The 26,552-nt window shown below is 48.6% G+C and overlaps 1 protein-coding gene across 5 annotated transcripts in view; it reads right to left on the bottom strand.

Annotated features, from left to right (window-relative positions):
* Positions 1-26,552, bottom strand: part of LOC135918035 (solute carrier family 41 member 1-like) — a 640,016-nt gene that overhangs the window by 105,428 nt on the left and 508,036 nt on the right. For all 5 annotated transcript variants that reach the window (XM_065451704.2, XM_070538277.1, XM_070538275.1 and 2 more), the window contains 3 exons: positions 14,560-14,704; positions 12,468-12,541; positions 10,019-10,153 (listed from right to left, as the gene is read on the bottom strand). In XM_065451704.2, the coding sequence (XP_065307776.2) occupies positions 10,019-10,153; positions 12,468-12,541; positions 14,560-14,704 (354 nt within the window). The remainder of the gene's footprint in view (positions 1-10,018; positions 10,154-12,467; positions 12,542-14,559; positions 14,705-26,552) is intronic.

Raw genomic sequence — 26,552 nt, forward strand, 5'->3', positions numbered from 1 at the left:
CGGTTGTAGTAATCCTGCTGGCCTTGTCGGTGGTGTCTTGCGTCGTTGACAGTCTCGGGATATCTTGACGTAACGGGCGACGTTGGCGGTCAGACGCGGCCAGTAATACCTTTCCTGTATTCTCGACAGCGTCTGGGAGAATCCGAGGTGCCCAGCGGTTGGATCGTCGTGTAGGGCGTGCAGTATTTCTGGATGCAGCGCTGACGCTACAACAAGAAGGTAGCTGGCGTGGCGCGGCGTGTTTTGTAGCGTGAACGAAGATAACCCGCGCTTAAATGCCCTAGGGACAACGTCAGTGTTCCCTTCCAAATACCCGACGAGGCCTTTTAGCTCCGGGTCGGCTCGTTGCTGTTTAGTGAAGTCTTCCGCGCTTATTATCCCACTTATGATCCCCCGTCCCACTTATGATCCCCCGCGCTTATGATCCCCCGTCTTGCGGCGGGGGATCGATGGGGGCGCGCGATAAGCAGTCGGCGTCGGAGTGTTTACTTCCGGACTTGTATACTACCGTGACGTCATATTCTTGTAGTCTGAGGCTCCACCGCGCCAGCCGTCCTGAAGGGTCCTTTAAGTTAGCTAGCCAACGCAATGCGTGATGGTCACTGACGACTTTGAATGGCCTGCCATAGAGGTAAGGGCAGAATTTAGCTGTAGCCCAAATGATGGCGAGGCATTCCTTTTCAGTCGTAGAACAGTTGCTTTCCGCTTTTGACAGCGACCGGCTAGCATACGATATCACCCTTTCAAGTCCTTCTTTCCTCTGGACTAGGACGGCACCGAGGCCTAGGCTACTGGCGTCAGTGTGGATTTCGGTATCGGCGTCCTCGTCGAAGTGTGCAAGTACAGGCGGCGTCTGCATGCGTCGTTTGAGTTCTTGAAATGCCTTGGCCTGCGGCGTTTCCCACTTGAACGCGACATCACATTTTGTTGGATGTGTTAGCGATTCCGCGATGCGTGAAAAGTCCGTGACAAAGCGCCTATAGTAGGCACACATGCCAAGGAATCTGCGCACTGCCTTCTTGTCGGTTGGCTGCGGGAACTTTGCGATGGCAGCTGTCTTCTGTGGGTCGGGGCGTACTCCTGATTTGCTGATCACGTGGCCTAGGAACAAAAGCTCATCGTAAGCGAAACGGCACTTTTCTGGCTTCAGAGTGAGCCCTGATGACTTAATGACTTCTAACACTGTGGCAAGCCGCCTAAGGTGATCGTCGAAATTTCCGGCGAAGACAACGACGTTATCCAGGTAAACAAGGCACGTCTGCCACTTCAGTCCGGCTAATACCGTGTCCATGACGCGCTGAAACGTTGCAGGCGCCCAGCACAGTCCAAATGGCATGACCTTGAACTCGGAGAGGCCGTCTGGCGTGATGAAGGCAGTCTTTTCGCGATCTCTCTCGTCGACTTCTATTTGCCAGTAGCCAGACTTCAGGTCCATCGACGAGAAGTATTTAGCGTTGCAGAGCCGATCCAATGCGTCGTCTATCCGTGGAAGGGGGTACACATCCTCCTTCGTAATCTTGTTCAGTCGACGATAATCGACGCAGAAGCGTAGGGTTCTATCCTTTTTCTTTACCAGGACTATAGGAGAGGCCCACGGGCTTTTCGACGGCTGGGTGATGTCGTCGCGCAGCATTTCGTCGACTTGTTGCCTAATAGCTTCACGTACTCGCGTCGAAACTCGGTAAGGGCTCTGGCGGAGTGGTCGAGCGCTCTCTTCGGTTAATATTCGATGCTTTGCAACTGGTGTTTGTCGAATCCTCGATGACGTCGAAAAGCAGTCTTTGTATCATCGGAGAAGACTTCTGATCTGTTGCAGCTTACTCATAGGAAGACTTGGATTCACGTCGAAGTCTGGTTTGGGGACTATGCTCATCGGGGTAGATGCGGCTGAATCCGAGAGGACAAAGGCATTGCTGGTTTCCACAATTTCCTCAATATATGCGATTGTCGTGCCCTTGTTGATGTGCTTGAACTCTTGGCTGAAGTTGGTTAGCATAACTTCCACTTGCCCTCCGTGGAGTCGAGCGATCCCTCTTGCGACGCAAATTTCACGGTCGAGCAATAGATGTTGGTCGCCCTCGATGACGCCTTCTACGTCAGCGGGTGTTTCAGTGCCGACGGAAATAATAATGCTGGACTGCGGCGGGATGCTCACTTGATCTTCGGGCACACTGAAGGCGTGGTGGCTACGACAGGTCTCCGGCAGTATCGCTTGACCTTGTGACAGCGTTATCGATTTCGACTTCAGGTCGATGACTGCGCCATGTTGATTCAAGAAGTACATGCCGAGAATGACGTCTCGTGAACACTGTTGGAGGACAACGAAGGTGGCAGGGTAAGCCCGGTCAAGAACGGTAATTCTTGCCGTGCAGATCCCTGTCGGCGTAATCAGGTGTCCTCCAGCGGTCCCAATTTGAGGGCCTTCCCATGCAGTCTTAACTTTCCTCAACTGGGCGGCGATGGGTCCACTCATGACGGAGTAATCGGCTCCTGTGTCTACTAAGGCGGTGACTGTGTGGCCGTCGAGAAGCACGTCGAGGTCGGTGGTTCTTTGTCTTGCGTTACAGTTAGGTCTTGGCGTCGGATCACGGCTGCGTCATGTTGAACTGAAGTTGGAACGTGGCGTCGTCAAGTCGTCTTTCATCGGTGTAGTCTTCGCTTCCCGATTTCGTCGGGACGGCGGCGTGTCGTTATGTCGTCGCGGTAGTTTCTTCGGTGTCTTCGTCGGCGGCGGAGGATCTTCGTCAGTTCAACAAACAGCAACCGCACCTCCATCGGTTGCTGCTTTTAGTTTTCCGGATATGGGCTCGCTGACCGGCCCCGGGCTGGGCCAGTGTATGGTCGGCGCTGCGGCGACAGGTAGGGGCCTGGTGATGGCGAACGCGATTGTCGTCGAGAGCTCCACTGAGTAGCGGCGAGGTAGTTGGCGATATCGCGGGGGCGTTCACCTTGCTGCGGGCGCGGAACGTTCACGGCGAAACCTCGCAGTCCCATCTCCCGGTATGGACATCGTCGGTAGACATGACCCGCTTCTGCGCAGTGGTAGCAGAGCGGGCGGTGGTCAGGAGCGCGCCAAATGTCCGTCTTCCTCGCGTAGGTGCGCTGGGCGACGGGTGGTCGTGCTGGCGGTGGAGGCGGTGGGCGACGGAACTGCGGCGTGACAGGGCCCTGGCGCGGTCGCGGAGGGGGACCTTGACGGCGTACGACGGCGGCGTAGGTCATCGCTTGCGGCTCAGGCTGGGGCGATACAGGGGCTACTCCAAGTTGTTGTTGGAGCTCCTCCCGCACGACCGCCCGGATAGCCTCGCGCAGGTCGTCGGTGGCCAATGATTGAACTCCGGCGTAATTTGTCGAGTTCGTGCGGCGGCCCAATTGCCGGTTTCACATCTCGAGTGTCTTCTCGATGCTGGTGGCCTCGCGAAGAAACTCGTCGACGGTCTGCGGTGGGCTTCGTACCATTCCGGCAAAGAGTTCCTCCTGCACACCACGCATCAGCAGGCGGACTTTCTTCTCCTCGGGCATTTCAGGGTCGGCGTGGCGGAAGAGACGGCTCATTTCTTCCGTGTAGATCGCGGTCGTCTCATTAGGTAGCTGCACCCGGGTTTCTAGTAGCGCTTGGGCTCGTTCTCGGCGTACGACGCTTGCGAATGTCTGCAGGAAGCCGCTTCGGAAAAGTTCCCAGGTCGTTAAGGTGGCTTCTCGGTTCTCGAACCACATCCTGGCCGCGTCTTCCAAAGCGAAGAACACATATCGCAGTTTGTCGTCGCTGTTCTAGTTGTTAAAGGTAGCGACTCTCTCGTACGTCTCAAGCGAGCTTTCCGGGTCCTCGAAAGTTGAACCGCGGAACGTCGGAGGCTCCCTGGGCTGCTGCAGCACGACGGGTGACACTGGGGCTGCCATTGGGGTGGACTTGGTGGCCATCCTCCTAGTCGTCTCGGGCAAAAGTCCGTGCTCCGGGGGCAGTCCTTCCAGCCTGCGGCTACCTCGCTGGTTCTTGTCGACGTTGGTGTCTTCCGAGTGAGGGCTTGGGTCACGGCTTTGTGGGGGCGTCCGGTGCATCAACGCAAAGCACCTCCACCAGATGTCACGTGGTGGTGACGTTGACTATCATCATCATCATCATCATCATCATCATCAACCTGGTTACGCCCACTGCAGGGCAAAGGCCTCTCCCATATTTCTCCAACAACCCCGGTCATGTACTAATTGTGGCCATGTCGTCCCTGCAAATTTCTTAATCTCATCCACCCACCTAACTTTCTGCCGTCCCCTGCTACGCTTCCCTTCCCTTGGAATCCAGTCCGTAACCCTTAATGACCATCGGTTATCTTCCCTCCTCATTACATGTCCTGCCCATGCCCATTTCTTTTTCTTGATTTCAACTAAGATGTCATTAACTCGCGTTTGTTCCCTCACCCAATCTGCTCTTTTCTTATCCCTTAACGTTACACCTATCATTCTTCTTTCCATAGCTCGTTGCGACGTCCTCAATTTGAGTAGAACCCTTTTCGTAAGCCTCCAGGTTTCAGCCCCGTAGGTGAGTACTGGTAAGACAGAGCTATTAAACACTTTTCTTTTGAGGGATAATGGCAACCTGCTGTTCATGATCTGAGAATGCCTGCCAAACGCACCCCAGCCCATTCTTATTCTTCTTATAATTTCTGTCTCATGATCCGGATCCGCAGTCACTACCTGCCCTAAGTAGATGTGTTCCCTTACGACTTCCAGTGCCTCGCTGCCTATTGTAAACTGCTGTTCTCTTCCGAGACTGTTAAACATTACTTTAGTTTTCTGCAGATTAATTTTTAGACCCACTCTTCTGCTTTGCCTCTCCAGGTCAGTGATCATGCATTGCAGTTGGTCCCCTGAGTTACTAAGCAAGGCAATATCATCAGCGAATCGCAAGTTACTAAGGTATTCTCCATTACCTTTTATCCCCATTTCTTCCCAATCCAGGTCTCTGAATACCTCTTGTAAACACGCTGTGAATAGCATTGGAGAGATCGTATCTCCCTGCCTGACGCCTTTCTTCATTGGGATTTTGTTGCTTTCTTTATGGAGGACTACGGTGGCTGTGGAGCCGCTATAGATATTTTTCAGTATTTTTACATATGGCTCGTCTACACCCTGATTCCGTAATGCCTCCATGACTGCTGAGGTTTCGACAGAATCAAATGCTTTCTCGTAATCAATGAAAGCTGTATATAAGGGTTGGTTGTATTCCGCACATTTCTCTATCACCTGATTGATAGTGTGAATATGATCTATTGTTGAGTAGCCTTAACGGAATCCTGCCTGGTCCTTTGCTTGACAGAAGTCTAAGGTGTTCCTGATTCTATTTGCGATTACCTTAGTAAATAGTTTGTAGGCAACGGACAGCAAGCTGATCGGTCTATAATTTTTCAAGTCTTTGGCGTCCCCTTTCTTATGGATTAGGATTATGTTAGCGTTCTTCCAAGATTCCGGTACTCTCGAGGTCATGAGGCATTGCGTATACAGGGTGGCCAGTTTCTCTAGAACAATCTGCCCACCATCCTTCAGTAAATCTGCTGTTACCTGATCCTCCCCAGCTGCCTTCCCCCTTTGCATATCTCCCAAGGCTTTCTTTACTTCTTCCGGCGTTACCTGTGGGATTTCGAATTCCTCTAGACTATTTTCTCTATCATTATTGTCATGGGTGGCACTGGTACTGTATAAATCTCTATAGAACTCCTCAACCACTTGTACTATCTCATCCATATTAGTAATGATATTGCCGGCTTTGTCTCTTAACGCATACATCTGATTCTTGCCAATTCCTAGTTTCTTCTTCACTGTTTTTAGGCTTCCTCCGTTCCTGAGAGCATGTTCAATTCTATCCATATTATACTTCCTTATGTCAGCTGTCTTACGCTTGTTGATTAACTTCGAAAGTTCTGCCAGTTCTATTCTAGCTGTAGGGTTAGAGGCTTTCATACATTGGCGTTTCTTGATGAGATCTTTCGTCTCCTGCGATAGTTTACTGGTATCCTGCCTAACGGAGTTACCGCCGACTTCCATTGCACACTCCTTAATGATGTCCACAAGATTGTCGTTCATTGCTTCAACACTAAGGTCCTCTTCCTGAGTTAAAGCCGAATACCTGTTCTGAAGCTTGATCTGGAATTCCTCTATTTTCCCTCTTACCGCTAACTCATTGATCGGCTTCTTATGTACCAGTTTCTTCCGTTCTCTTCTCAGGTCTAGGCTAATTCGAGTTCTTACCATCCTGTGGTCACTGCAGCGCACCTTGCCGAGCACGTCCACATCTTGTATGATGCCAGGGTTAGCGCAGAGTATGAAGTCTATTTCATTTCTAGTCTCGCCGTTCGGGCCCCTCCACGTCCACTTTCGGCTATCCCGCTTGCGGAAGAAGGTATTCATTATCCTCATATTATTCTGTTCCGCAAACTCTACTAATACCTCCCCCCTAATATTCCTAGTGCCTATGCCATATTCCCCCACTGCCTTGTCTCCGGCCTGCTTTTTGCCTACCTTGGCATTAAAGTCACCCATTAGTATTGTGTATTTAGTTTTCAATCTACCCATCGCCGATTCCACGTCTTCATAGAAGCTTTCGACTTCCTGGTCATCATGACTGGATGTAGGGGCGTAGACCTGTACAATTTTCATTTTGTACCTCTTATTAAGTTTCACAACAAGACCTGCCACCCTCTCGTTAATGCTATAGAATTCCTGTATGTTACCAGCTATATTGTTATTAATCAGGAATCCGACGCCTAGTTCCCTTCTCTCTGCTATTCCCCGGTAGCACAGGACGTGCCCACTTTTTAGCACTGTATATGCTTCTTTTGGCCTCCTAACTTCACTGAGCCCTATTATATCCCATTTACTGCCCTGTAATTCCTCCAATAGCACTGCTAGACTCGCCTCACTAGATAACGTTCTAGCGTTAAACGTTGCCAGGCTCATATTCCAATGGCGGCCTGCCCGGAGCCAGTGATTCTTAGCACCCTCTGCAGCGTCGCAGGTCTGACCGCCGCCGTGGTCAGTTGCTTCGCAGCTGCTGGGGACTGCGGGCCGGGGTTTGATTGCGTTGTTCATATAGGAGGTTGTGGCCAAGTACTGCACCAGGGTGGCCAATCCTGCTCTGGTGAGGGAGTGCATTACCGGTTCTGGTCACCGGGATCAGGCCACACTCCAGGCCTGTTTATGCAATTTTATCAACACGCGGAGTAAGAATTCGATGCCAAAACGATCGATCGATTGGTTCGTTGAAATTCACCCCCCACCGTCGGCGTCCGAGACGCACCGTCAGAGACGGTCTGCACAGGTGGCTCAATGGGTGACTTAGGTTCGAAGGACAAAGCCGCTGCAGTAACGAACGAACAACAACTTGTATTTACAGATAAAATTACAAAGTTCGGTTACAAGATTGCATAGCTTCAACAGTACATCGGTTACAAATAGCTACACTGGTTTGGACCACATAGGGTGACCCTATTTCGGCAGAGCCAATGGTGCTTAGCACCGAAGCCAGGTCCAGAACTTCCCTTCGGAGCGCCGCGGCCGCATTTTGTAGATGCAACGCTCCGCCCACAATCTTTGCTGGCGAATTGCCGCCGGGTTGCGTCACAACTGGACAATCCATTCACCAATCATTGCGTTCAGCAGAACTTGCGTGCGGGATTGGCCAGCCGAACAACCAAAAGTCAAAGAACATCTTTTTTTAGTACAGTTAACGGGGTAGAATCCTCACCCGAAATACACAATATACAACAACAAAGGGGTGAGGGTCATGCCAGCTGTACACATCGCAAGTTCCGAGCAACGGCTCTCGAGCACAGCCGGCGCAACAAGCACTGACCAACAAAATACATTCACAAAACCCAAAAGCCTGGGAACGTCGGGACCATGTTTTCCAGTGCTCGAACACGTGCGCGACGCGACCGGATTCCAAGAACCCGCAGGCCATGCGGCGCCATAAACAAGCAATTGTTTGCAAGCCAAACTGTCACAGAGGAGCCTGGGATAATTGTCCACCCGCCGAGGTCGGCCTCGTGTTCGGGCCGTAAGCCGAAGAAGACGTTCCCACGGCGCCTCGGAACCGAGACAAAACCGCAGGCTCTTTTGCGGCTCAAAGAATCCCTACGCCGGTCAGCGCGCGGTGCAAAGCCATAAAAGGCAATGAGGCTGGCGCGCCTGCTTGGGGCCGCGCTATCTCCGTTGCCCGCGGCCAGACCCGAACCAAGCATTCTTCAAGGGTGCCGATAAGAGCACCACGGAAGTCAGACGCGCCCGCCCGTTACGGCGTTTGACGCCCAGTCGGGGAGACCCCAGCTGGGAAGGAGTTTACCCCCGCCAGCCGGCCGCGCGCAAGGGAAACGCCTGTGGGGATTCCCAGGAAGCACAATGCGACGGGGGTCCGAAGCTCCCTTTTTTACTGTGATGCGCGACCGCTAATGTGGCGCTGATGGTCTTCTCCGCTCCCCGAACTGTGCGGCAGCCCTGGGTGCCGACGGCGTGGGCACTCTGCTTGCTTGCAAGGCCCCGCTCTGGGTCAACCGTTGACAGCCATTACTCAAGTGTGGACAGAATCTCGTCAAGACGCATGCCCCCTGCCCAGATGGCCCGCGCCATCCGTTTGGGTTTGTTTTGCAGCCGCCCGTAGCGGGGCTTACACGCGGATTTTTTTTTTAAATCCGGTGAAAAATTGCTGGCACCGGGATTCGAACCACGGACCTCTTGCACGCGAGGCGGGTGTTCTACCTCTACGCCACCGCTGCGACGTTGACTAACACAGTAGCAATACTGTGAACGACAAAACTAACTTTTATTGGGCGAACCTGTGCCCACAAAACAGGCTACACTTATAGCACAACGATAGCGGCGAACACGCTCGGCGACCGTCGAAAATCTGATCAGCGGGTGAAGCGCGTTGGTTTTTATACAGCAGTCATCGAATGTTCCAGATTGTACTTAGATTTAGGTGCACGTTAAAGAACCCCAGGTGGTCGAAATTTCCGGAGTCCTCCACTACGGCGTGCCTCATAATCAGAAAGTGGTTTTGGCACGTAAAACCCCATAATTTAATTTAATGTTCCAGATTTATCGTTGGGACCCGCATGCCTTCTACAAAGTTCTACACCATTCGTGTCAAGCGATGAAATCAGATAAAACAAGGTTCGGCGACAACAGACAGCGGATAGAAGCATCGATAACTTTCTAGAAACGTCGGATACATGCAGGCGCGTCCGTCGCTGTGTGATTACCTTTGTTAAGCTGCGAAACGTGGTCGCCCGATAAAGATAAGTACACGTGTCAATATTATCTTTACCTAAAGTGAAATTACTGAAACAGCACTAAAGAGTGTATTATTAGAAGGTCCTAGATATTCATTCCTGTTTACAGTGGAAGGCCCGCATTTCCTTTTGATTTCCTTTCTAGAAAAAGGGAATTTATGTAGCACTGTCGCAATTGAGAAAATATGTAGCTAAGTTTGGTTTATGTTTTTGATGGGTACCTTGGTTGTATTTAATCTGGCTCAGTGTTTATTCATCTGTAATTTAATTTTCTTGGCTGTGTCTTACCTTCCTGATGAAACTTATCGTTCACATTTTGCATTTATGTATGTTCTTTCTTTATAGTTATATGCAACTTACGCTCATCCTGCTGGCCCTCACTGGAGTCTGCAGTATGTGCTAAATAAAAAAAAATTGAAGGGGCTCTCAGTTATCGCTACGTGGATGAACGCGAAAGCCTTGCGGCCACGTCAGCCGAAGTGCTGCGGCGTGACCAACGGCGTCGTCACAAGGTGCGCACAAATTATGATCGTGGGTTCGAGCCCCACCAAAAGGTTCGAGCGCCCTAATTAACTGCGCCCTAATAACTTTTCCTTTATTAACACCAAAAGTCGTGGGTTCGCAGCCTGTTTTGGACCACAGTGCAGTCACGGCAGCAACGCCGGACTTTCCTCCACATGAGCCACATATCAGGCCCTAACAAATCTTGGCCGCACGAATGCTGAGAGCGTACTCACTGCGTCCGCAGAGTCCCGTGAGCGGGTCGACGCAGTGGCGCTTGTCGTCCTCCGGATGCCAGCCGAGCTCGGAGCGCTGCGCGAAGAGCGTCGACAGCCGGCTGGCGTGAATGGCCGCCAAGTTGCCGCTGACCCCTGCGGCCGGGTTGGACAGTGAGCCGGGGGAGCGTGCGAGACGGGCGCTTCCCCCTTCACTATGGCTTGCGCACAGGCGAACTCAAACATCACTTTAGTAACAAACAAATGCACACCGCCATGATGATGCAACGCAAGATTAGGCGGATTAGCATGGCAGAACGTTTGTTTACATATTTCGTTTATGTATCAGCTTGCTTGCTTATTTATTTACAACACTGTGAGTCCTTTGGGGCTCTTACGGGGTTTGTGTTTGCATTCATGAAAAAAGTACGCACACAAAATACAAAAGGCAATAAGAAACTACAGGTAGCGTACAAATAGCACACATTACGTGGCATATACTGCATGTACAAATAACACATGGCACGTGCATGCAACAGCAACTAGAAGTAAGTAAAAGAATGCAATTACATTATAGAAACACCATTACTGTAAACTCCATTATTAGCAATAAAATTCAAACAGCGCTAGACGACAGGACCAGAAAGAATAGGAGACAAACACGGCACTGAACTTACCACTGATTTATTTGAAGTAAGAAGTCAACTTATACGTACAAAACTGGGCACGCATGCGCCCGGTAATACGTCGATGATCAGATACAAACTGACCAGTATCATACAAACCAGTAGCATCAGGCTACTGGACATCAAATGTCCAGTAGCCTGATGGTCCCAGACCAGAGATGCAGAGATGCCGGTTTTCCAGATTCTGTTATTGTGGCTGGTGCTAATGAGATTATAAAAGCGCTGAAATATTCGGAGCACCCCAAAGAAAATGTTGCGGGGAAAAAAGTTCTTGTCATGCCTTATGAGCACGCGTTGTCAAATCGTTTTAAGAGGGTAGGGGCCAAGTATGGTGTGAGGGTCGTTTTAGGGGCAGCAGTTCAGAGGAAGCAGGAAGGCTTTAAAGGGAATACAGCATGCAAGGTAAATCATGTCAATAAGTACATCAGTTGCAAGAAGGGCGCTGTCTACCAAATTCCTTTATCTTGTGGTCAAACTCACATAGGCCAGACCGGCCGTTGCATCAATATTAGTCTAATGGAGCATGCCAATTCATTGGACAAAAAAGACACTAACCTGGCAAAGCATTGCAGTATTTGTTAATGCGTGCCTTTCAATGACGATACACAATTGTTATTTTTTCATAGTGACAAGATTACCAGAGAAGTGGCTGAAGCATTCCATATCATCAGAAAATCTAATAGCTGCGTTAGCAAAACGTCTTTAATCTTGTCAGCGAAATAAATGGCATTGCTGCATAAAGGGTAGATTGCAAGGCAGGTGCATCGCGTGCGAATGTTGGCTGTCCGGAGTTTGTGTCTGATCATCGATGTATGACCGGGCGCACGCGTGCCCAGTTTTGTGCGTGTAAATGTTGACTGCTTACTTCAAATAAATCGGTTGCAAGTTCAGTGCCGTGTTTGTCTCCTCCTATTTCTGGTCCTGTCGTCTAGCGCTGTTTGTATCCGCCGTGGTTGCTCAGTGGCTATGGTGTTAGGCTGCTGAACACGAGGTCGCGGGATCGAATCCCGGCCACGGCGGCCGCATTTCGATCGGGGCGAAATGCGAAAACACCCGTGTACTTAGATTTAGGTGCACGTTAAAGAACCCCAGGTGGTCGAAATTTTTGGAGTCCTCCACTACGGCGTGCCTCATAATCAGAAAGTGGTTTTGGCACGTAAAACCCCACAATTTAATTTAATTACCACTGTTTGAATTTTATTGTTACCTTGGAACACCAACACGCCCGATCCGCTGCCCTTCTCCATTATTTGCATAGAAACAACATACAAGCATGGCGATAAAACCCCAAATTAAACAAGTAGAAACCAGAGTTTTTTTAGAACATCGCTAGAGAATTCGCGCCTTAAAATACCATGAATTTACAAATGGCACCGATATGCGGCAACCGCCTACAAAGCGCGCAAGCAGCGGACTATCTTTCCGGAATGTCACGCCGCCACGGATTGTTGCAGACCTGCACCGCGCCTCGTTCTTCGAACTGCCTCCGGATTTCAGCCGCTAACTGTGCCGCTGATTCCTTTGTGCTCCTCACACGCCACTCCTCAAAGAGCCTCCGCTGTGTGACTTTGCATCAAACGCAGCTCTCGTCGATTCTGTCCCCAAGCGCAGCAACTCAGTCAGGCCGCTCAGTGAACGGTCGATACTCCAGCCACCAAGAACTGCCGGTGTATCCTCTACACTCTACTAATGTCAAAGTTTGTTTTGCGGAATGCTTGTTGCGAGAATGCCGTGTACCACTACACACTTCACCCCACTGGTGGAGAGAATAGTGGCGTGCTCACCGTTGATGACGGGTTGAAACACGACCAGTCCGCTGAAGTGGGTGACGGCCAGGTCGAGAATGTAGCCACCAATGCTAGATAAAAACAACAAAAAAAGCGAAAGGGAGCGCGATATAGAAGTATGCTGAGACTCTGTTGAATTACGGGGAAACATTTTTAATGCGTAAGAATGTGTATGCCTACCCAACGAGGAAACCCGTCTGTCTATCCGTCCGTCACGTAAGGCGATCGCTTTCAAAGCAAGGCCCGCAGCAGCGAGCGAATTGACATTTTGCTGCCTCTCGCTTCAACATGGACTAAGCTGTGAGAACACAGCGCGCGCGAAGCTATCAGAACTCGGTGCGCTCTGTCCGCACCGCAAATCGCTTCATGGTAGGCCCCGTGCGGCAGCGCCATATGCAAGCGCCGCCGGGGCACGGCTGATCACTGGTGATAATGGTTCGCATCGAGAGGAGCCAGCGTCATCGACCACGTCTACGTACCAGGTCTACCAAACGTGACACTGTCCAATTACGTAATGTACTACAGCACACGTCGGTTAGTGCTCATCTTCCACGAATCAGCGGCATCATCCAAACGCACTGACAACCAATTTGACGATAAAGAAGAAACGCAGCAAGAAGCAGAGGTAGTGTACATAATAAATGTTGTATATATTTGCTTCACTTGCAAAATCTCTCTCGTCATTTCATACCAAATCTACATCCTCTAGGAATTATCTATAACATAAGCGAATATTGCTGCTTCTCGCCTCTTCCTTGTCGTCTCATGCTGGCCTAAGTTAAGATTTGGGTGTTGCAACTGCGCTACTCCGCTTCTCGATCCTCTCATGGTGTTTCTCACAGTTATACCAAACACAGCGCCATAGGACGACGAAACTGCAGGTGATTAGTACAAAATGCTTGCGCATCGTTTCAATAGCTCCCACAAGAGATTATGTGAGTTATGTTTCCAAAGCCAAGGGTGGTCAAATGACGTCTGGCTGAGCTCTGCCAGCGTTAGGGTTGCCCTGTGTGTCTTGCCTCCAAAAATGGCGAAAAGTACCCCGAGTCACAGCAAGTCTGCTCTGCAACGAATTTTTCCGAGCGATACGAAATTTGGATGGCTACGGCTCGTATGCTGCTCTTGGCTGTGTCGCGGTTTCTCGTCACCCGTCAGGGTGACCCCAGGCGACTTGGGCCCCCACGCTAGTTTTCTATTTTTGTGTCTTGCGTAAACGTGAACGCAAGAAGCTGACCATCGTGATTGCCGATACACAGGCGCACTCTGTACCATGTGAAGTCATTGACACGAAAACAAGAAGACAGAGTTACTGTCAAAATGTAAACCTTCCAACTTCACCCAAATCTCGTGCATTCAAAAAGCAATCTCTTCAGATGTGACTGGCTTGGGTTCTACACGTCCCCGAGTCGCTTGTGTCCCCAATTCTAAAACTCTCTGTTACTGTCATGCCGACGCGTCGTGCAAAGTTTTCTATGTGTGACATGGTGTGAACACGTGGTGTGACCACCGGACGTGGGTGCCCTACCTTGGACCCTTCGTCCTTCGTGACCTTCTTGAGATCAGGAAATCCCTGAAAGGTTGGCCAAAATGAATTCGGACAAGCTTCTGAGCAGGCGGCGTATTTACAATCCAAATCTGATCTGAGCTTGATGCGGGGAACAAGTTCAAATCAGCCTTGTACAGCAAACAGTATACAATTCCTCCGCCTCATAAATCGCACTTGACTTCACCAGTGTTGCCGGCCGGCTCTTCTTTCATTGCTTATGCTCCTTTTTTTTTCGTTGGCATGCAGATGTGACGTTGGATATCTTTAATACGGTGATCACGTGGTGCATTGGGTTTAGAGGCCGCACGAGACATTCAGAACGCTGTCGAGGCTACGGTGCGTGCTTTTGTGGCGCATGCTCGGGTGCCGCCCTCGTTTGTGTGATATGTACTCAGCTGCGGAGAAGTGATACCCCCGACTACAGTTTTTTTCACACGCTTTAGTGCCTTGTCTAGTGTGCAGTATTTGCTATGTCAGATGCTATTAAGAGCTTCATACAATAGGGGGCAAGGAAAGAGAAAAAAATGACGAAACTAGCAGCACCTGGAGATGATCATGGCGACGATGATTGGCCACCAGCCGACGGCCAGCACCTTCCTAGAGGTCGGGTGGCTACGCGCCAGGCACACCCACGCGGGGCAAACGACCACCAAAGCAGCGCCGAATACACTGGCTATCCAGGGCCGTGCTGCGAAAAAGAGAGGTGTTTACTGACAAAAGCAAGAGAAGGATGACGCGAAGCAGGGCATCAGCGCTGTAATGCGCGAAATGGCCGCTTCGTGTCACGAAAGAGAATGACCTCTTGAAGGTCGCAATACAGACATAAGACTTAGCCAGTAGACAATAAAACGTAGAAATGTTTCGCGGAAACCGTTTTTGAACGTTTGACTGAAATGTAGAAACAATGGGGACACACACAAAAATACCGGCGAAAGTGGACAGGAGCTGGACAGTGAGGCATCGCGCGTGTCACGCGGACGTTATGGATTCGTTTACCAGTGGCGAGAAGATGTCCTTTCTTCCAATTTCATTTAATCTTTCCTTATTTTGATATTTCAAATATACATGAAGACTTATTGCTCCTATAATTTCTTAAGCATCGCTGTTTGTCAGGTTAACATGGTTGTTACTAAAACTTCGTAGCGCCTTGGTTTCTGCGATTATTCGAAACTTTTACCTTGGCTCATATCCTAGCTTTACCCAAGCTTTGCTCAAGCTCATACTCACCAAGAATGTGCTCAACACGGCTCACTTCGCAACAGAACTCATAATATAAGACCCGGCCTGGCGCTCTCAGACTCACCGGCAATCAGACTTGGCGCAGCTCGTTCGGGCTAATTCGATTCAGTCGATGTTACTCGATACACTAAGATACTGATTAATATAGGCAAAACATCGTGATTGCCCATACACAGACACACTCGGTACCATATACAGTTGGATTGACATGAAGACAAGACAGAGTTACTGTCAAACTGTAAAGCTTCAAACCTCACATCGAACTCGTGGATTTAAAAAACAATCTCTTCACATGTCATTCAGACTTGCTTCAATACACTCAGACTTTCATTCACTGGTACTCCCTCTGACCCACAGTCATGATCATTTCAACAACCCACGACTTGCACAGACTGAGGCCACCGTGGTTTACCTCGGCTCTTTCGGCTTCGGTTTGCTCAGGCTTGCATATCAATTGAACTCACTGGAGCCAGCGGCTACCAGTTTAACCGAATCAGCTAATAATTGTAGGGCTCGTCGAAAATTCGTCTGGTCAGTGGAAATAATGAAGTTGCGCTCAGTGATCAAGAAAAGGTGAAAAAAAGTTGGGAGGGCGCTTAAGCTTCATCTTTAAGACCAGAACGCGATATCATTCAAAGATCACTGACTTATCACGCTTCCCGGCAACTGCAGTTTATTTAACGGCAATGTTTTGCAGGAAACGCTGGCGGCGAACGCTGCGCACACAAGTGAGCTTTATGTTTTTTTTTTTGGATGATGTTGCAAGGAAGCGAGCGTGCCGTGCGACTCCTACTAAAGGTACGGCCTCAGTTGCGGAAATAAGCGCGCGCAAAGCCACGCGCCTAAAAACGCGCGCCGCGTAAGGTGCTATCGCGGCAGCATTTCTCTGCCCGCGCGAGGATGGGTCTCGAACCCATTCTTTCGCGGCGCCGCCTTTCCGCAAACCCGAGCGCGCCAATCACAGGCGCCGAAGTCGTCGCGTGGGCGGTCAATGCTGTCACCAGCAAGCCCGACCGCGTATTTGGAAAATCCAGAAGGGACAACGCATGGCAACCGCAGCGCCACGCTATTGGCTGCCGCCTGCGGGGACGCGCCGTGGCGTCATGCCTAACAACGTACTCTCATCACCAGCGGTTTCGCGTAGCTTGTTGCGTGTCGTGGCCAACGCCGTGGCCAACGTTTTGTCGTGGCTGGCACGCACACGCGGCTACGTGAAACTGGCGTAACTGTGTGCTGGCGCGGTCGCGAGCCGAGGGTGACGCGACTTTCCGTCCCATCCATCGAAGCGCCGTCTCCGCCCTGCCGATTGATAGGAATCGCGATCTACGCTGGTGCGACAATTTACGCTGCGAGGATCGCTGGGCGAAACCCATGCCGACAACCGATTGATAGGAATCGGGATCTACGCCGGTGCGACAGTTTACGCTGCGAGGATCGCTGGGCGAAAACCATGCTGACAAGATCGGAACCTGTGAGATGCAGTCGTATTCCACCACTACTACTAATGATACGCAGCGCGATGCCCTCAAGAGGAAACAAAACGCCCTTGCGATTACTGTGCTGCTCACGTCCTGTTAATGCAATTCGGCATACATCGACACGGCGTGCAAGCACTAAATAGTGTTTTAACGTATGTGCGCTGGCACAAAACGTTATAAACAGTCCCGAAAGAGCCTATATTGCATTGGATGTTAAAGTTCACCCTAGATATCAATAAATGTTGCAGGTATGTGCCAATTTCTTCACCTAATTGCAGAGAACTCTCTCGGGCCGTTATTGCATTTTTATGGCTTCCTCCATGTCCCAATATGCTGAATTTCAAGTACATTGAAGTTGTTGCAGATGCGAAATGCCACTTTTATGATGTATTTGGTTCGCCTGTTAAATATAGTTTAAAAAGTTCTGTTCAAAAAGAAATTCCCATCTTTTTACAACTGGGATAAACAATGTTAGAGGTGGAAAGCTGTATAAGTGAAAACTAATACTTTAATTTACTAGCACTGCTTTAAGTGAATTTCTAAAGCACAGCAATTTTGCTTGCCTTTTTCTGTTTTATAAATTAAAATGTACATCTTTGAAAGGCAGCCTGACCCTCTTTAAATTCGAAATATTGGGCACAGACTGGGAACACTGCTTTCCAATACACGTGCTGAAACTGCCTTATCAGAACACCCTAGTACACAATGCAGATCCATTAAGAAGTGACAAGACAGTTTGACAATTTTAATCATTGAAAGACTTAGCGAAACCTTTTTTGGGTTGTTTTTCCTTGCTTTCAGACACTGCACATTGCCCTTTAAGGCATGTTTTCAGTGTTTCTTTTTTTATGGGGAAGGCGTGTTAACATCTTTTACACCATGTCAATTATGTTGTGCCGTAATGTGTTCTTGGATGGAGTCTTGCCCTTTCATTCAGTACATTATAATGTAGTTTATTGTGTCATAGGCCATTATACATTTGAGTATGAGTGTAGCATTTTGCTAAGTTTTGCCTCTGTCACCCAAGCTTGCAAGTTTGCTACCCACTGCTGGTGACGTGTGACACATGTGACTTTTGTTCAATAAAAGGAAGTCTATCACTTATCCTGTGCACGGGTTGTCTTCTTGAATTGCAATTTGTTGTCTATATTAGTTCTTTTGTTGCATCTCAGATTAGGAATGGCTATCATAGTTGACATCATTTAACCATATTGCACAAATGTAGATATGTACTTGCAATATGTGGCCACCATAAGTATAAATAGAAGTTAATAATTCAAGAATAGTGCCTTTGAATGGCGGGACAGCCATGAAATGTAGCTACAAGGTACCGGCGCTGTAAGTAGCACTGTTTGTGCAGAATATAGTTGAACTCAACTACTTTCAAACATCACTGTTTTTGTCTGCATTTGTATAGCTCCAATTCCTGTGAACAACACAAATCTGGTGGAAGAGTGGCTTGCACCTGCAGTTGGACCCAATGAATAGCCAAATCTCTGCACGTTTTCATGTTATTAGCATATTATTAGAGGCGGTCATTCTTGTAGTAGCCTGTTTGCCCAGTGTAGAAGCCACTACGGGTGTCAGGATGTTGTACACATCTTCGGCTTTGCAGGGGACACAGCATCTGGCACATAGTTTGTCACAGGCCATGTCTTTGGGGCAAGTTGGGTTTACTCACTTGCGAAGGGAGAACCAAGCTTGTTGGATAAGAATTAAATCGCCTGTACACTCAGTGACCTTCATTTTGTGTGACATATATGGTTATTGCTACCCTTGCTTTATGCACTTCTTGTCCGACAGCAGTCTTGCTTTTGAAACACTCGGGACAGCTTTCAGCAAGCTGGACAGGAATAGCACTGAAAAACCAGCAGATGTTAATTGTCGCACTTGTCATGTGAAACTTCATACAGTATGATGAGGGCGGAAATTAATGAGGGTGTTCCACAAGGCCTTGTAGCGCATGTCATGAGTTTGGAGCAACGTGATGTATAGCACTTTTCTGATCGCATACTATAGGTTCAGCAGGTGTGGCCATGGTTTAAGTGCAGTGCAAGGTCAAGAAAACAGATATCTATGAGCAGCACCCTGGTAAAGGAGACGCTGAGAAAACTAATGGGAAGCCTGTTGTACATCTAATTGACCAAGTTGCTGAATTATGGGGTTTTACGTGCCAAAACCACTTTCTGATTATGAGGCACGCCGTAGTGGAGGACTCCGGAAATTTCCACCACCTGGGGTTCTTTAACGTGCACCTAAATCTAAGTACACGGGTGTTTTCGCATTTCGCCCCCATCGAAATGCGGCCACCGTGGCTGGGATTCGATCCCGTGACCTCGTGCTCAGCAGCCCAACACCATGCCACTGAGCAACCACGGCGGGTGACCAAGTTGCTGGCTTCATCAGGCAAAGGGTGATAAAGAGAAGGAAGTCATCAACACATCAGAATGTTTTTGCATATAGACACTGCTAAGGTTCTCAGGCACGCCAACAAGTCTTAGTGCGTAGGCTATGCATGACCAACTACATATGCCTTCTGTTTGGACAAAGAACTGCTCATTGTAACTGGATGAAGATGGAGTGGACAGAAATAAATGGCAGCTCCATTAATCTGGTTTCACTGGCATCAACACTGATTTGTAAGTGCGCATCGCAATACTCCACAATGCCTTCTTGGGTGACATCAACAAGGACCAGCTTGAGGCAAAGGGTAATAGACATCTTTACAAGCTAAAAATGCATGCATGCATGGAGAGCACTTTGTGTACAAAAAGTAGGCACTTCCACAGGAACTGGAAAAGGAACATATTATTGACAGTGGGCAAAGACAAGCTTCTCTGCTACTATACACCCAGCATTGTTGCCATGTAACGACATCTGAAACAATCCCTCTCAAAGAGGAAATCATCTTTGTGTATCCATAAAGAGGGTAGCAGGCAAAGCCCCTTCAACAATGATGCCAGCTTCAAAAGGCCCACTTGCACATCCTGAATGCTTCCTTCTTAGACTTTGCTGGGTGCAAGCACTCTACTGTCAAAATGTTGTCATTGAGAGCACTGTTCGTTTGGTTGCAATACAGTTCTGAAGTGATTGCAACAAATTTCCCTTCCTAGTTGGTCTGGAGGCCTACGGTGCTCATGAAGCAACACCATGAGATAAGCAAGGTGACAGGATGCCTCCAAGCCCTTGTTTGTTTATCACACTGTTTTGTTAGTAACAACCATGAGATCTGAGACCAACAAGCTCACGTTCGGCACTCTAATGGTTATTGTGGAGGATCCATAATAAAAAGCACAAAACAGAAAACTCAACAGAAAGGATAAGGCAACATTTAACACTTAGTATTGCTGCAGCCCACCCCCTTTTAGTCTGGTCATGCTACATTTTTTTCTATAGATAGGCATGAACTTATCCTGTGCGCAGCTTACTGCAGAGAGCACAGGTGATGTTCCCAATCGGTGTCCGATGTTTATATAGACTATGTGCTGGCTCAAAGAGGCTCGAAACACTGCAATGGAAGCTTCTAGTAGAAAAGGTACCTCGAAGAAAAAAAAAACTGTGCTACAACCATCTTGGCAACATCTTGTCCTCTTAATAAAGATTGTGCTTCCGTATCAACTTCAGCCCTCCAGTTTAGAGTAAGTACCAGTGCACTTATGAACAACGAATCAGTTCTCAAAGAGCACGTGCAGTCCAGCCAGAGGCATAGGCATGAATCCGCATTGTGCTCCTGCATTGAAGGTGAATAATGCATTACAATATGGCGAATGTGCCTTAGTAAGCTTCCTGGCAATATGAATTTGTAATGTACAAAGAATTGTCAATAAAGCTTACCAAGAGCACAGATGCACTTGCAAATTATATCACAATTGAAAATAATGAGTAAACCTATGTACCCTTTCCACTCTTATTATGCTTTACTGCACGATGCTACACCCCTGTATTGCGGTGTAGCAAGCTACGAAAGAAACGTTGCATAATTGAGCTTTTTAAGATTACCTTTTTTGCAATACTCCTATGTACTGCGGTGAAGCATACTAAAGGGGAAAGGGGCCACTGTCACTGGACATAAAAAGAGTTCTTTAATTATACACTCGCGCAACCGCCGCCTCTCAGGTCGCCTGAGTGGACATACTATGCTGGGTGATAGCGGTCCCCTCCCACTTTTAGTATCCTTCAGCGCGCAACTAAAATGTACTGCGGCGAAGAAGCAGTACATTTGTACTCCATGGGTGAATAAACAAATGGTTTTTACAACAGTACAGAAATAAACGCGCACCATGCATCAGTCTACCACATGGAAGAGGGTCGCAACAAAAGGTAGCTGATTCACACAGGCTGTGTAGCCCGCTTATCAGTCGTAAAGGCTATTATGGGAAATTCAAAATTTCAGACACACAGAAATATGTTTATATGTTTACGTTTATGTTTAAGACTGCCAGAACTTCCACAATAGGAAGTAATTTACAACACACAAATGCAAACAACACAGACATATGCCTTGTTTTCAACTCGGTCATCATGCAAATGACACATAGCACGGAAAAACGCGAACATGCTGTGTGTTAGCATCGTAAACTTCATACTAGGCAAGGAGCACACCACAATCCCGCGACAGCCGCTAATGAGACCAAAACGGGAGCACATATCTGTGAACGTGCAAATGGAGACCCCTAAGCCACTCTGCTCCTCCACCACCCCCCGCTGCACGGCTGCACCACTCGTTTCAAGCACAGCACACTTAATTGTGTACACAATCAGCGCTGAACAGTGCATGGGCGATCGACGCAGTCGCATTTACATGACTTGTAGCGAGCAGCACATCCCTCAATGTCCGTTAAGCAAAGTCGGACACGGCGACGCCACATCGCGGTTCGCAGAACTTCGCTGCCGAGGCGCTAGAAGCACGGGTCACAACGCAGATTCTGTACTGCCAGAGCTCACCGAGGCGAAAGTCGCACTGCCGCACCACCACTACTCGCGGCTTTCCGCCAAGTAACACAGAACCTACCACCAACACACAAGCAACGCAAGCACGATCACATAAGCAACGTCGAACAACGCACGGTCCGCGCGAGCCGGAGAACGAACATGCCGAGAACGAACACGCCACGGCGTCGCTCGGCGCCACCATCATGCCTTCTCAAAAACCGTAAACAATCCTGTCCCTAGGCACCTATTATCAGGTCACGTGAGGGATTTTTGTACGGAGAGCACCGGGAACGAGAGTTATCGCTTGGCGCCGTTGCTAGGAGTGACATCACGGCGTCCCGCAGGCTCGTAAGCCAATAGCGTGGTGCTGCGGTTGCCATGCGTTGTACCTTCTGGATATTCCAAATACGCAGCCCGACCAGCGCGCGTGTTTTCTCGGCAGGCATCATTCCCGCGCGGTGATTCCCGAGGCACCCGAGAGAAGGCGAGAACTCTCGCCTGCCCGCTGCTTTCCACGACCGCGAATTTGCAGTGGTGTGGCCTTCGAAACGCGGCGCGTGTTTTAAGCGCACCGTCTTGTGCACGCTTATTTCCGCAAGTGAGGCCGTACCTTAAGACAGGCCTCAAACAGCAGCTGGAAACGGGATTTTTGTTTGAGTTTCCGCGTAACAAAATTACATTTTCTTGTATATTCAAATTACAATGGGACGCTATCATGTTTGTAGGTTGTGTGTAAGGTGTACTTTGCGACTTTTCTGACACATTTTACTTCGAGAAATTCAGTTATTTCAGTAATGCCTGCGCCTGCGTGTTTCGGGATGCGTGGTCCCGGGATGATTTTCTCACCCACAACGACGCCGGGTTTTCTGTGACGGTTCCTTGGTAGCACTTAGTCAGCCAACAGATGTTTGTCGTTTTTTATGCCAGGATATGGCGCAGTGAGTTGAAGTTGTAGCAGGTAGGTTCCAATCTGTCCTGTTTAACGGAAAGGTACGACAAAAACAAGCAGCGGCTTCCATGTAAATTTTATTTGGGTGAATCACATATGCCGTGTATTCCAATTAATGCTAGACAAGCTGTCCGAAGAAAAAAATTCAAGAGACACTTGGTTATCCCTACATGGATGAATGCAAAAATATTGCGACTACCGCGCAGTGCTTAAACATTATGACACAACGCAAGGTCGAGGGCTCGACTCCCAGCAAACGTCGTGGGATCGAGTGCCTTAACTCTACCTTAATTCGCTGTGCCTTAATTAACATTAAAACTAAAGGCGGTGGAATCGACTACTACCAAAGATTATGGGTCCGAGTGCCTTAACAACCTGTACCTTAATTCGCTGTGCGTTAATTAGCTTCCCCTTAACAGTAAAGGTGGTGGGTTCCACTCCTACCAAGTGTCGTAGGTTCGAATGCCTCAACTCTATCTGAGTTAAATGTGCCCTAGCTAACTTCGCCTTAATTACCACCAAGAGGCGTCGGTTCGACTACTACCAAAAGTCTGGGGTTCCAGTGCCTTAACTCTAGCTTAATTCATCCTCCTCATCATCATCATCGTCATCATCATCATCAGCCTGGTTACGCCCACTGCAGGGCAAAGGCCTCTCCCATACTTCTCCAACAACCCCGGTCATGTACTGATTGTGGCCATGCCGTGCCTGCAAACTTCTTAATATCATCCGCCCACCTAACTTTCTGTCGCCCCCTGCTACGCTTCCCTTCCCTTGGGATCCAGTCCGTAACCCTTAATGACCATCGGTTATCTTCCCTCCTCATTACATGTCCTGCCCATGCCCATTCCTTTTTCTTGATTTCAACTAAGATGTCATTAACTCGCGTTTGTTCCCTCCCTCAATCTGCTCTTTTCTTATCCCTTAACGTTACACCTATCATTCTTCTTTCCATAGCTCGTTGCGTCGTCCTCAATTTGAGTAGAACCCTTTTCGTAAGCCTCCAGGTTTCTGCCCCGTAGGTGAGTACTGGTAAGACACAGCTATTATATACTTTTCTCTTGAGGGATAATGGCAACCTGCTGTTCATGATCTGAGAATGCCTGCCAAATGCTCCCCAGCCCATTCTTATTCTTCTGATTATTTCCTTCTCATGATCCGGATCCGCCGTCACTACCTGCCCTAAGTAGATGTATTCCCTTACGACTTCCAGTGCCCCGCTGCCTATTGTAAATTGCTGTTCTCTACCGAGACTGTTAAGCATTACTTTAGTTTTCTGCAGATTAATTTTTAGACCCACTCTTCTGCTTTGCCTCTCCAGGTCAGTGAGCATGCATTGCAATTGGTCCCCTGAGTTAATAAGCAAGGCAATATCATCCGCAAATCGCAAGTTACTAAGGTATTCTCCATTAACTTTTATCCCCAATTCTTCCCAATCCAGGTCTCAGAATACCTCCTGTAAGCACGCTGTGAATAGCATTGGAGATATCGTATCTCCCTGCCTGACGCCTTTCTTTATTGGGATTTTGTTGCTTGCTTTATGGAGGACTACGGTGGCTGTGGAGCCGTTATAGATATCTTTCAGTATTTTTACATACGGCTCGTCTACACCCTGATTCCGTAATGCCTCCATTACTGCTGAGGTTTCGACAGAATCGAACGCTTTCTCGTAATCAATGAAAGGTATATATAAGGGTTGGTTATATTCCGCACATTTCTCTATCACCTGATTGATAGTGTGAATATGATCTATTGTTGAGTAGCCTTTACGGAATCCTGCCTGGTCCTTTGCTTGACAGAAGTCTAAGGCGCTCCTGATTCTATTTGCGATTACCTTAGTAAATAATTTGTAGGCAACGGACAGTAAGCTGATCGGTCTATAATTTTTCAAGTCTTTGGCGTCCCCTTTCTTATGGATTAGGATTATGTTAGCGTTCTTCCAAGATTCAAGTACGCTCGAGGTCATGAGGCATTGCGTATACAGGGTGGCCAGTTTCTCTAGAACAATCTGTCCGCCATCCTTCAACAAATCTGCTGTTACCTGATCCTCCCCGGCTGCCTTCTCCCTTTGCATATCTCCCAAGGCTTTCTTTACTTCTTCCGGGGTTACCTTTGGGATTTCGAATTCGTCTAGACTATTTTCTCTTCCATTATCGTCGTGGGTGCCACTGGTACTGTATAAATCTCTATAGAACTCCTCAGCCACTTGAACTATCTCATCCATATTAGTAATGATATTGCCGGCTTTGTCTCTAAACGCATACATCTGATTCTTGCCAATTCCTAGTTTCTGCTTCACTGTTTTTAGGCTTCCTCCGTTCCTGAGAGCATGTTCAATTCTATCCATATTATACTTCCTTATGTCAGCTGTCTTACGCTTGTTGATTAACTTCGAAAGTTCTGCCAGTTTTATTCTAGCTGTAGGGTTAGATGCTTTCATGCATTGGCGTTTCTTGATCAGATCTTTCCTCTCCTGCGGTAGTTTGCTGGTATCCTGCCTAACGGAGTTACCACCGACTTCCACTGCACACTCCTTAATGATGCCCATAAGATTGTCGTTCATTGTTTCAACACTAAGGTCCTCTTCGTGAGTTAAAGCCGAATACCTGTTCTGTAGTTTGATCTGGAATTCCTCTATTTTCCCTCTTACCGCTAACTCATTAATCGGCTTCTTATGTACCAGTTTCTTCTGTTCCCTCCTCAGGTCTAGACTAATTCGAGTTCTTAGCATCCTGTGGTCACTGCAGCGCACCTTGCCGAGCACGTCCACATCTTGTATGATGCCAGGGTTAGCGCAAAGTATGAAGTCTATTTCATTTCTAGACTCGCCGTTCGGGCTACTCCACGTCCATTTTCGGCTATCCCGCTTGCGGAAGAAGGTATTCATTATCCTCATATTATTCTGTTCCGCAAACTCTACTAATAACTCTCCCCTGCTATTCCTAGTGCCTATGCCATATTCCCCCACTGCCTTGTCTCCAGCCTGCTTCTTGCCTACCTTGACATTAAAGCGGCCCGTTAGTATGGTGTATTTAGTTTTCACTCTGCCCATCGCCGATTCCACGTCTTCATAGAAGCTTTCGACTTCCTGGTCATCATGTCTGGATGTAGGGGCGTAGACCTGTACAATCTTCATTTTGTTCCTCTTATTAAGTTCACAACAAGACCTGCCACCCTCTCGTTATTGCTATAGAGTTCCTGTATGTTGCCAGCTATATTCTTATTAATGAGGAATCCGACTCCTAGTTCTCTTCTCTCCGCTAAGCCCCGGTAGCACAGGACGTGCCCGCTTTTTAGCACTGTATATGCTTCTTTTGGCCTCCTAACTTCACTGAGCTCTATTGTATCCCATTTACTGCCCTCTAATTCCTCCAATAGCACTGCTAGACTCGCCTCACTAGATACCGTTTTAGCGTTAAACGTTGCCAGGTTCATATTCCAATGGCGGCCTGTCCGGAGCCAGTGATTCTTAGCACCCTCTGCTGCGCCGCAGGTCTGACCGCCGCCGTGGTCAGTTGCTTCGCAGCTGCTGGGGACTGAGGGCCGGGGTTTGATTGTTGTGTTCATATAGGAGGTTGTGGCCAAGTACTGCACCAGGGTGGCCAAACCTGCTCTGGTGAGGGAGTGCGTTACCGGTTCTGGTCACCGGGATCAGGCCACACTCCAGTCCTGTTTGTGCAATTTCATCAACACGTGGATTTTTTTTAATCCGGTGGAAAATTGCCGGCACCGGGATTCGAACCACGGACCTCTTGCACGCGAGGCGGGTGTTCTACCTCTACGCCACCGCTGCAGGCGCTTAATTCACTACGCCTTAATTAACTTCGCCTTAACACTGAAGGTGGTGGGCTCGACTCGTACCAAAGGTCGTTGGTTCGAGTGTTTATACTAACTCTATCTAGGTTAACTCTGCCCTATAGTGGTGGGCTCGACTCTTA

Source organism: Dermacentor albipictus, chromosome 5 (genome assembly GCF_038994185.2).
Source record: "Dermacentor albipictus isolate Rhodes 1998 colony chromosome 5, USDA_Dalb.pri_finalv2, whole genome shotgun sequence".
Classification (NCBI taxonomy): Eukaryota; Metazoa; Arthropoda; class Arachnida; order Ixodida; family Ixodidae; genus Dermacentor; species Dermacentor albipictus.